The sequence below is a fragment of the Xyrauchen texanus genome, chromosome 42, assembly GCF_025860055.1.
Source record: "Xyrauchen texanus isolate HMW12.3.18 chromosome 42, RBS_HiC_50CHRs, whole genome shotgun sequence".
Taxonomy (NCBI): Eukaryota; Metazoa; Chordata; class Actinopteri; order Cypriniformes; family Catostomidae; genus Xyrauchen; species Xyrauchen texanus.
In genome coordinates this window covers 25,577,685-25,589,993 of record NC_068317.1, presented here as the reverse complement: position 1 = coordinate 25,589,993, position 12,309 = coordinate 25,577,685, and the positions used below count along the sequence as shown (strand labels likewise).

General features: G+C 47.5%; 1 protein-coding gene across 3 annotated transcripts in view; it reads left to right on the top strand.

Annotated features, from left to right (window-relative positions):
- The window catches only part of LOC127635074 (collagen alpha-1(XI) chain-like), a 108,577-nt gene extending 96,271 nt beyond the window's left edge, over nt 1-12,306 (top strand). For all 3 annotated transcript variants that reach the window (XM_052114846.1, XM_052114848.1, XM_052114847.1), the window contains 3 exons: nt 7,882-7,950; nt 8,724-8,954; nt 11,013-12,306. In XM_052114846.1, coding sequence (XP_051970806.1) covers nt 7,882-7,950; nt 8,724-8,954; nt 11,013-11,159 — 447 coding nt within the window. In that variant the 3' untranslated portion in view covers nt 11,160-12,306. The remainder of the gene's footprint in view (nt 1-7,881; nt 7,951-8,723; nt 8,955-11,012) is intronic.
- The last annotated feature ends 3 nt before the right edge of the window (nt 12,307-12,309 follow it).

The following is a 12,309-nucleotide window of genomic DNA, read 5'->3' as shown; positions in this document are numbered from 1 at the left end:
TCAGCTGACAAGCAATGAAATTAGCTATGTGGTTTGCTAATTAGCTATACTGTATGCTTGTTGTCACGGACAGTAAAAGATGGACCAGCATTGCGTCTCACCAACTAGGTAACATTGTAACGTGAAATCAACACTCAACAGACACAATCCACCACCACACCATTGTCTGCTGAGATGCAAAAGATGCTCTGATGTTTGCCTTTCAATCTGCTACATTACTTACTGCACTGACAAAATATAGCTGGCTAACAGCAAACAGACATGAGTGACATGGTCGTCAGGGACAGGGTTAACGTTATATTAGTTGTATTGAAAAGGGACAATTATGGGGTCATTGTCTATTAACTTTCCATTATGTATTTCACAAACTAGTTAGCAACTTAACACGAAGACACCACTTAACTCTGCATCGCTTAACTTAAGAGCCACCGTTAGTTCAGAGTCAGCTCTGTAAACAGTGGAGTCGGAGCACTCTCTGCTGGATAAACTACATAATGACACCAATTATAAAGCATTGTTTTCTGCATTATATGTTCTGAAAAAAGTTTTCATATACGCCGATAAATAGTGAAAGATAAATCGATAAATCGCCGATATATCGGTGAAAGGCTAATATCATCCGACCAATACATCGGTTAGGCACTACTACTTATAATAATAAAATAAAATTGAATTGCAGATAAAAGAAAACTTTAATTGTATTGAAAGCATAAATTTAAGGTTGAATAACATATTATTTTGTATAAATTATGTTTAAATCTTTTACTATTTTTATAATATATATATTTATTTATTTGTGTTACATTACCTGAATGAGATTGTCTGTCAATGCAAAAAATCTTAATGGTACTATTAATAGGGTTTAATTTCTTAATGCAAAATTATTTTCGCTACAGTAAAAAATATATATGTATATACTGTATATACAGGGTGGCCCAAAAAAAATGGTCACTACGTTTGATTTCTCATGTCTTAAAAATGCATGAAGCCATTTGCACGAGTTTTGGCAAACTTCTTCAACTTTTTGTAAACAACAAAATTATGTCACTGGGATGTCGTCGTGAGCAACAACTTGCTACAAATAAATAAGTAAATTGTTATTTAATTTTCTTCTTTTGTTTTTGTGATGAATATGATCCAGATAATCTTGACAATCTTTGTAATATAAATGAAAAATAGATATCACAATAACTAAGAGATTACACTCATATATTTTTTTATATTTGTTCTATGATCAAATATGTCTACCTGATAACGTCTAGGTTACGTATGTAACCTCAGTTCCCCGATGGAGGGAACGAGACGTTGTGTCAGAGAACGACACTAGGGGTCTCTCTTGAGCGCCGATATTCACCTCTGTACTATGAAAAAAGGCCAATGAGAGTTGGCAGCCAGTATTTGCATGTCCCGCCCCCGGACATACGGGTATTTAAGCGGCGCAAATACGGGAGTTCATTCAGGATTTTTCTGAGGAGCCGGAAATGGTCCGGCCACAACAGGGGCTCGGCTCAGCGACGTGGCAAGGGGGACACAACATCTCGTTCCCTCCATCGGGGAACTGAGGTTACATACGTAACCTAGACGTTCCCCTTCTGTCGCTCTCTTATGTTGTGTCAGAGAACGACACTAGGGGTCCACTTAAAAAGCGCCATGCGCTGAGCCGTGTACGTGATCTGCTGATACAGGAGCGAGCAGGTATTCCTACGTGCAGAACAACCAACTGTATCAGCCGCACGTACCCTTCCCCAATGCCCCATTTAAGCCATCAGGATTCCTTATCGTTACCCCGGAGGAGGGAACAAGGTGACGGCCGCCAACATGGGAACGGGCCAGCCTGGCTGGGCCTCTTTTCTCTCTATGTTTCTCGCACAGAGCAACTACGGCCGGGGCCCTTACACGCATTGAGGGAAGGGGGTCTTAGCCCTTGGTAGGGCGGGGAAGACCCTGCGGAGGCCACACCTACCCGGAGGGGAGGCAAATTTGAGTGGCACATACATCGCATGGCCTATACCTAGGCCTTATGCGGAACAGTAGTGCAGTGGTAGCACCAGCCTCAGAGAGGGGGGAGCATACAGCATGGCACCTGAGGCAGCTGTGACTGCCTAAGGGAAACACGGCGTCAACTCACGTGAGGGGACAGAACCGTGGTTTTACACACAGGGGGAGTCCGAGCAGGAGGCCTTACCTGTGGGGCCCCTATACCAGTACAGGGTAGCTAGCGGTACCCGCAGTGGTTTGGGTCGGCGAGTCCCTCCGCAGAACTGCGACCCGCAAGGGCTAGGGGAGGAGCCAACCAGTGTCCCAAGCCTGGGATCTCCTGGGAAGAAGGCACACTGTTTCCCCTGGTTAGGGGGAAGGGCGCTGGGTGCAAGCGATCCACCCGGTCAGATCGTCGGCGTGTCACCGAGTTCTACGGGCTCGGTACCTGAGAGAACACGGGACGAAACTGACTCAAGTCGGAGATTGTAGAATCTCGCAAAAGTGTTAGGTGTTGCCCAGCCCGCAGCTCTACAAATGTCTGCTAGGGCAGTGCCCCTAGCCAGTGCCCATGAGGACGCAACACTCCTGGTGGAGTGGGCTCGGACCCGCAAAGGGGGGGCACGGCCTGGGTGTGATAAGCCAGGGAAATGGCATCGACAACCCAGTGGGCGAGTCTCTGCTTGGAGACAGCGTTCCCTTTCTGCTGTCCCCCAAAGCAGACGAAGAGCTGCTCAGAGCGTCTGGTGCTCTGTGTGCGGTCCAGGTAAATACGTAAGGCACGTACCGGACACAGCAGTGAGAGGGCTGGGTCTGCCTCCTCCCGGGGCAGCGCTTGCAGGTTCACCACCTGATCCCTGAAGGGTGTGGTAGGAACCTTGGGCACATAGCCCGGTCGCGGTCTTAGGATCACGAAAGTGTCTGCCGGACCGAACTCCAGGCAGGCGTCGCTAACAGAGAACGCATGCAGGTCCCCGACCCTCTTGATGGAGGCGAGCGCGATCAGCAGGGCAGTCTTGAGAGAGAGGGCCCTGAGTCCAACTGAGTCAAGCGGCTCGAAGGGGGGTCTCCGGAGTCCCCTCAGGACGACCGAGAGATCCCAGGAGGGAAATAGGTTAGGCCGGGAGGGAATCATCCTCCGGGCACCTTTTAGGAACCTGACGATTAAGTCGTGCTTGCCAAGAGACTTGCCGTCTACCGTGTCATGGTGGGCCGCGATAGCAGCAACATACACCTTGAGGGTGGAGGGGGACAGCCTCCTCTCCAGCCTCTCCTGAAGAAACACGAGCACTGACCTAACTGCGCACTTCTGCGGGTCTTCGGCTCGGGAAGAACACCAGTTCGCGAACAGACGCCACTTCAGGGCGTAAAGATGCCTGGTCGAAGGGGCTCTGGCTTGGTTAATAGTGTCTATGACGGCTAAAGGTAGGCCGGCTAGACCCTCCACGTCCCGTCCAGGGACCAGACGTGGAGTTTCCAGAGGTCTGGGCGCGGGTGCCAGAGCGTGCCCCGTCCCTGAGAAAGAAGGTCCTTAGGGGAATTCGCCAGGGAGGGGCTGTCATAAGGAGTGTGAGATCCGAAAACCACGTCCGGTTGGGCCAGTAGGGGGCCACCAGAGTGACTTGCTCCTTGTCCTCCCTGACCTTGCATAGCACCTGTGCAAGAAGGCTCACTGGGGGAAAAGCGTACTTGCGCAGCCCCACGGGCCAGCTGTGAGCCAGAGCATCTGTCCCCAGGGGAGCCTCTGTGAGGGCATACCAGAGCGGACAGTGGGAGGTTTCCTGGGAGGCAAACAGGTCTACCTGGGCCTTGCCGAACCTGTCCCAAATCAGCTGGACCGATTAGGGGTGGAGCCTCCACTCTCCGCCAGGCAAGGTTTGTCTTGACAGCGCGTCCGCTATCACATTGAGGTTGCCGGGGATGTGAGTGGCGCGCAGCTGACTCCAAAGGAGGAGACGACGGGCGAGCTGTGACGTGGGGGGAGCGTACTCCGCCTTGGCGGTTTATGTAAGCCACCACCGTGGTGCTGTCTGTCCTGACCAGGACATGTTTGCCACGAATCATCGGAAGAAATTTCTTCAGGGCAAGACGAACGGCCAGCAGCTCTAGGCAGTTGATGTGCCAGCGCAGTGGGCCTTGGTTCCACCGGCCTGCGGCTGCGCGCCCGTTGCACACGGCGCCCCAACCCAATTTGGAGGTGTCGGTTGTAACCAGAACGCGACGGGACACCTGCTGCAAGGGTACCCCTGCCCGAAGAAAGCAGAGGTCTGTCCAGGGTTTGAAGGTTTGGAGGCAGGCAGTGGTAATTTCCACGCCGTGTGTGCCGTGGCGCAATGCTCGTCTCGGGACTCGAGTCTGGAGCCAGTGCTGAAGTGGTCTCATATGCATCAACCCCAGTGGCGCGACCGCCGCGGAGGATGCCATATGCCCCAGGAGCTGTTGGAAACGTTTCAACGGGACCACGGTGCCTGGCTTGAAGGAAGCGAGGCATTCCAGCACTGACTGAGCACGTTCGTTGGAGAGACGTGCTGTCATTGAGACTGAGTCTAACTCCAAACCGAGAAAAGAGATGCTCTGGACTGGGGTGAGCTTGCTCTTCTCCCAGTTGACCTGAAGCCCCAAGCGGCGGAGGTGCTCGAGCACCTGGTCTCTGTGTGCGCATAGTAATTCCTGCGAGGGGGCCAGAATGAGCCAATCGTCGAGGTAATTGAGTATGTGTATGCCCGCTCCTCGTAGTGGGGCAAGAGCCGCCTCTGCGACCTTCGTGAAGATGCGAGGGGACAGAGACAGGCCGAAGGGGAGGACCTTGTACTGATACGCCTGGCCGTCGAATGCGAACCGTAGAAAGGGTCGGTGTCGAGGGCGAATTGAGACATGAAAGTATGCGTCCTTCAGGTCTACCGCTGCGAACCAATCTAGATGCCGAACGCCAGATAGAATTTGTTTCTGGGTGAGCATTTTGAACGGGAGTTTGGACAGGGTCCGATTGAAAACTCGCAGGTCCAAGATCGGTCGTATGCCACCGACTTTCTTGGGTACAACGAAGTAAGGGCTGTAGAAACCCTTCTTCGTTTCGGTTGGAGGGACAGGCTCTATCGCGTCCTTGATTAGAAGGGAGGCGATTTCCTCGCGCAGGGAGAGGGCATGTTCGCCGTGCACTGCAGAGGAACGAACGCCCAGGAAGGGGGGCGGAGACCTGGCAAACTGAATTGCGTAACCGAGTCGAATGGTCCGGTGCAGCCAGCGTGACGAGCTGGGCAGAGAAAGCCATGCCTCTGCGCTCTGTGCTAGGGGCACCAAGGGGACAAGTATTTTGGACGTACCCGGCGGGGCTTCGCAGCGGTGCGGAACAGGTAACGCAGCGTCGGGAGGCTCTGTGGCGTCCCGAGGCTCTGGTGCTGAGAATAAGCTCAAAGCACTTACCTTGTTCCGCGCACCCGGCAGGGGGCGGGTTCGTGACAGAGGAGGAGGTCTGATGTCGGCGTCCTCTGGACTCGTCTGAACCGGCCGGCCGGGGAACAGTCGTGGGGCTGAGGGCGGGAGCACCGCATCCTGGGTGCCGGGACTGTTGAGGCCTGAAACACAAGTGCCGTGAGAACGGCATTTGCGGGCCATGTGACCCAGAGGTAAAGGAAATAGCTCTTTTATTGAGAATTTGGGTACCGCAGCCCCCGTCAGGGGGTGCGGCAAATGAAAAAACACAAGATTCTCCTCCCGGCCCTCCACCGGGGGACGGAGCGGTCTCACCATCTCTGGAGCTAACTTCTCGTCCTCTGGGTCTGCTGTCTCAGGGACGTTTGGGAGCCTTCCGGGTCCTCGACGGGGTCCGTGAGGCAGGGGGCGTACGCTTCCTGCGGTTTGCTCGACGCTGGGGCTGAGAGCTGGGCCCAGGTTGGGGCGGAGCAGAAGGTCTTCTGGCCGCAGGAGGACGCCCTCGGCGAGCAGATGGGGCCTGGGCCGTGGCGGCAGGCTTGCGGCGCGGCATGATGTGAGAAATGGCCTCCGTCTGCTTCTTCACCAGGGAGAACTGCTGGGCAAAGTCCTCCACGGTGTCGCCGAAGAGGCCGAACTGGGAGACAGGGGCGTTGAGGAAGCGAGTCTTGTCGGCTTCACGCATCTCAACCAAGTCCAGCCATTGCTGACGTTCCTGGACCACCAGAGTGGCCATCGCCTGCCCGAGTGCCCGCGCTGTGACCTTCGTCGCTCTCAGGGCGAGGTCGGTCGCTGAGCGCAGTTCCTGCAGCGTGTCGGGATCAGGGCCACCCCCGTGCATGTTGCGGAGTGCCATGGCTTGGTGGACCTGCAGGAGAGCCATGGCATGCAGGGCGGAAGCGGCGCTTCCGGTAGCGCTGTAGGCCTTCGCGGTGAGCGAGGATGTTGCTCTACAGGACCGGGAAGGGAGTACAGGGCGGCCCCGCCAGGTGGTAGTGCTTCCGGGACATAGATGGATCGCAACAGCTCTATCCACCTGGGGGATCTCGGTGTACCCGTGGCGCGCTCCGCCGTCGAGGGTGGCGAGGGCGGATGAGCAGGTGGCACGACGAGTGGAGAGGGGTGCTCTCCACGAAGACGTCAGCTCATCATGCACCTCCGGGAAGAAAGGTACTGGGGGGGCGAGGCTGTGAGCGGCGCCCCACGCCCAAAAACCAATCGTCTAGCCGTGATGGCTGCGGGGAGGATGGAGGGTTCCAATCCAGGCCCACGCTATTGGCTGCCCGGGAAAGCATATCGGACATCTGCGCGTCGGCCTCCTGCTGGGCGTGCAAGCCCGAAGGCGGCAGCCCAGAGGAGCCCTCAGCGTCAGAGCCCACGCCCTCCGATGTCGCGGCGAACTCATCTGCTTCCATCGCAAGAGGGTAGGCAGACTGGCTGTGAGGTGAGTCGCCGCCACCTCGAGCGGGGACGGGAGTCAACGAGCGTGCTGGGGTGCGGGTGGTCCGAGGGGGCGTACCCGGCGGAGCTGCTCCCGCTGCCATCCCCAAATCACCTCCATCGCCAGCCGCATCGTCCTCAATCCCGTGGGAAGAAGGAGCGACGCGGGGGGCGGCTGGAGTGGCTTGCTTACGGTTGTAAGCAAGCCGCGGAGAGTACTCTACCGCATCCAGAAACAACACAGGGGCGGAAAGGCATCTTTAAAAAGACGCGTCCTGAAAAGGACGTTCAACGCCGCTGTGTTTTTGCTCTTTTAGAGGAAATTACTCTTTTAAATAAAATCACTCTTTTATGAATGAAAGACTCGTGAGAGATCTTTCTATCTGCAACTGTCGATGCGCTCAGGGGCAGGAAGTGCACAGCCGTGCAACCAGGAGAAAGCCACTGTTGTGCGCCGCAGAATCCAACAGCATGCAGCAGAGGATAGCAGGAACTCGGTGTGTAGTAACGCAGCAGACTGCAAACACGACCATCGGCTCCGAAGAAATTTTCTGAATGAACTCCCGTATTTGCGCCGCTTAAATACCCGTATGTCCGGGGGCGGGACATGCAAATACCTGCTGCCAACTCTCATTGGCCTTTTTTCATAGTACAGAGGTGAATATCGGCGCTCAAGAGAGACCCCTAGTGTCGTTCTCTGACACAACGTAAGAGAGCGACAGAAGGGGAACTGTCTTTATATGTATCAGTACTTTGATAAATCAAAAAATAAATAAAAGATTAAAATTAGGTTAAATTGGCAAGAAAACCTTTCAAAAGATCAATCTAAAAATCAAAGTAATTTGCTTTCTCACACTGTGTTAGAAAATGCAGTATTGTCTATGAGAAGCCGTTTAATTTAATTATTGGAACAGATGCTGAACAGAAAATTGCAGGGTTTTATTTTATAAAATTTTGATTATGTTAATTTGCAATGTGCTCTTCTGGTCCTTTGCTGTACTGTTTTTCACTTTTCTTTCTGCTGTTTACTAGGTGAGGATATCTTCATGGCCCAAAGAGGTTCCCGGCTCCTGGTTTAGTGAATTTAAGCGTGGCAAAATGGTAAGTGCACTTCCTCTGTCCTCTTTCATCTTCTCCTCTCCGCTGCTTTATGAAAAGCATCATCTTGCCCTTCAAAACTAAAAGAAGCTGAGTGGCGGGCTTCATCTTTTCCCTTTTTTCATTACTTAGCCATGTGACAGACACCAATAAGAGCTCGGCTTTTAACAGATGCTGTCACTGCAGCCCGGGATCATCAACAATCTGAGCACACCCACGAACACTCATACAAAAGACATCCACAGTCATGCACATTCTGTGTGTGTGTGTGTGTGTGTGTGTGTGTGTGTGTGTGCAGTGTGTATACATATATACACACTGCATTTATATTTGATGCAGACTAGAGTCATGTAGTTTGCACCTCCGAGAAATGTAACATCTTTATATATCTGGTGTCTGTTCCAGCTGTTTTCCTTTTTGTCAGATACATATAGATTTTCTATCAGAATCAAAAGGGATTGTTCATCCACAAATTAAAATTGTGCAATTATTTACACACCCTTGTGTCATTCCAAATCCATATACCATTATTTGTTTCTGTGGAACACAAAAATATATTTTTTTAAAGAATCAATATAGAGATCTTGCCACAAAACAACAGTTCATAGCAACCAGATGCTGTCAAGCTCAAGAAAGGGAAAAAGCTTTTTATGAGAAACCAAAGTTTAAATGCCTGTTTTACGCAGCCTATTGCATGGCTTGTTGCTTTAATAAACACATTTGTCTTGGTATAATTTCTCTGCATCTCAAAACTCCCCTTTTATTTTCATCTCAAGCTTTCATACATGGATGCAGAGGGCAATTCAATAAACATGGTGCAAATGACGTTCCTCAAACTACTGACAGCCTCCGCCAGGCAAAACTTCACCTACAACTGCCACCAGTCGGTAGCTTGGTACGACGCAACTACGGAGAGCTACAATAGGGCACTACGCTTCCTCGGCTCCAACGATGAGATGTCTTACGACAACAACCCCTTCATCAAGGCTCTGTCAGACAGCTGTGCGGTAAGACCTCAGTCAAATGTCTGTACTATAGAAATAATCATTGAAATGGGTGTTTCTATGGGCACTTCTGGCCTTGTGGACTTGGTGGAAATTAAGTCACCTTTCATTTTACATCAGACATGACGATGGTGGAAATTAAATATTTGTTTTACATTTTTTGTGCATAATTTGACAGAATTTCTGCTTGATTTTGAATGATACACAAATTATTCTGTTTACAAGTGATGCTAACCTTTATTTTTTTTTCTCTTTGTTTTCTTGACACATAACTTGTCTTTTATTTCATATAAAACATGCCCTTCACTTGACGTCTCCTTGGTAAACAAGTACATTAACTTGAAAGTCTCAGTCAAGTTAAAACAATAAGATATGTGCTCAAAAAAACATTTACAATTAAATGAAGGCAAGGTTAAAAATTTTCCAAGAAAATTAACTTAATAATTTCTTAGTATTTTGTCTTGATTTTCAATAAAAAATATGTTTGAAAACAAGATACATTTACTTAGAGAAAAAATGACAAAATATAAACCTTAATTCCACAGAGATCTAACAAAACTTTGACAAGAAAAAAATATTTGTCAACAAGGTAAGAAAAACAAACTTGTTTTCCTTTAAATTTGTTATTTTTCTTACCCCACTGGAAAACATTTTTTTCTTGTTTTAACTAGTGCTGTCAGACTATTAAAATATTTCGTCATGATAGTTCAGTATGATTTTTCATAGTTAATCACGATTAATCACAGAAATGTATACTCAATTTATATATATATTATACAAAGTCCTTTTCAAGGCAAGCCAGTCTACTCTGCGGTCATCTTTGGAATGCCCTCAGGCAGACTGGACAGCTATTTTTCTTTGAAAATAAGTGGCATACAAGTACAGCTCCTATCTACTTAAATGGGGAAAGTCTCCAAAACAGTTGGTCAAGATTAAGGTCAAAGAACACTAAAATCAGCAGTAAGATCTGACAACACTGTTTTCATAAATGGCTTATTTGCTCAGATCATGCTAAAAAAAACTGTTTCCCTGGCAGGTATAGCTAATGCTCATGTGCATACTCGAGTTGATTACCAGGCGATGTCTGAATCTTAAAGGCGATTGTTAGATTACCTGTAAAAGACTTCCTTTTCTACATTAATTGGCTGTTTGGTGTTCCAATTTGCCAAATAAAGCATTCCATAGTATAAAGACAGATATGCACATTAATAGCACTAATTCAAGTAATATTAAACCTTTGCCGAAGTCTAAGCAGGAACTTGACTAATTTAAATATCTAGTCCACGTACAGTTGTTTGCATTTTCATTGCAATAGGCATTACATCTCTTAAACCCTCATCCTCCACAATATTAATTGTGATTATCCAGTTTGATACAGCAATCGTGAAGCTGCATTTACATTATTCGTAACACTTTGAACTCTACATGAAAAGTGCTAGCAGAGAACATCTTGTCTGGGTTATAGCGCTGGCACTGCACACATAATTATACTTCATCCAAACTGTCCAGCAAGACGAAAGTGCAACGCAATGCTGGGGAAAGGCTGATGTTTCAGTCCAGCAGGTCATCTGAATGCACCTTATCACAAGTCCCATCTGGCTTTGGTTTGTACAAAAAATATTGTGAAGAGGTCCTTTCTCCGTCTCTTGATCATTGACACGTAATTGCTCGTGTGTGTGTGTGTGTGAGTGTTGTCCCAAGACACATCGCAAAGGTTCTGCCCTATTCCAGCCAGTATTTAGAACACAAGTGGAACTGGATAAAATATCAAGATATAATTTTAAAATTGGAAAATGTGTTAATGTGTAAACTTCACTACCTTTTGCTCGATTTCTCTAAAAGCAAGACTTCAAGTAAAAGTATCTTGTTTTAAGGATGTTTACATATTCTTCCTGTTAAACAAGCTGTAAATTAATGAAGAAAATGTTCTATATTTTTGCAGTGTTCATGTATCAAATCTTTTTCTTATAAAAATCAACCCCATGGACAGAAAAGGACCTACAGTTGAAAAATCACCTAAACATACAAACAAGTTCTGATTATCTTTTTCTTATCCTACAGTTGCGGAAAGGCTACGGAAAGACTGTACTGGAGATTAACACTCCCAAAATCGATCAGGTTCCCATCGTCGATGTAATGTTCACTGACTTTGGGGATCCCAACCAGAGGTTTGGATTCGAAGTTGGTCCAGTCTGCTTCCTTGGCTAAAAAGAAGAAGAAGAAGAAAAAAACAGACAAAGAAAATAAACAACAATAACGTGGCAGGGTAGGACGGGTTAGCGCACGAGTCAAGACTTTTTTTATTGCTATCACCAAACACATCGAGTCCCCGTTCCTGCCACATGCAAGTTTTGAATACAAAAAAATGGGGTTGCGAACATGTCTTGCCATGTATGTATGTATTACCTAGGAAAATACTTGTTGCCCTTGTGGGGCAAGAATCACATGACATGAAACCTGTTATGGAACAAAAGTTGAAGGACAACGTCGAGCCAAGGTAAACGGTGAACCTGGGAGGTCCACAAGTCAGATGGAAGAAGGGAAGACCTCTCATCTGGAGTCTATCAGTGCAGTACAAAACAATACAACAACGACAACAATGGTGCTTGTTCAAAATACAAAAAAAGAGGTGCTATGAGAGAGAGGATGTATTTTAATAAAACTGTAATTAATATTTTGTACATTATTGTTATTTCTGAATCCACTTTCAAAACTTGCATGAGTATCACAATTGTATATGGCTCTTAAATTCAAAAGTCCTCACAAACATTTATAAGTTATAGAATAAATAAAGAATTTAATAATGAGATTTTGTGGATGAATACTGTGTACTTATTATTGAGCAAATAAAAGACTGCATTCAAACAGTTCCCTATTATTAATTGTAATGTAAGTCCTTTGTATATATTGAGTATCCTGAAGTTACTTGCAGTCCTCAGCAAACACAAGAGGAAGATTCACCAGCACATGCAAAGCAACATTTCACTAATGTGCTTGATTTAATAATGGTGCCATTCATTCACTTTAATTTAATTGTTTGTTATTTTTTGGTTTTAAGATTTGATTTTCAGTTGTAGTTTGGTCATATACCTCAATCTATCTTGAAAACCATACCGATGCGAGGATGGTGTGCCCTGTATATACCTTGGTTATACAGTTCAATGTATACAATTTGGGTGGGAATTTATTAAATTTTTGGGGGGAATTATACATATCTGTTAAGCCTCTTTTCATCTGAAACCTTCTGTGAATGCAATGATAAGGCCTTTTCGGTGACCCATTTTTGTAACTAAAGTGAGAAATTGATTAAATGTGCTTTTTATGGTTCATTTCATTATTAAAAATTGTATTCCAACCC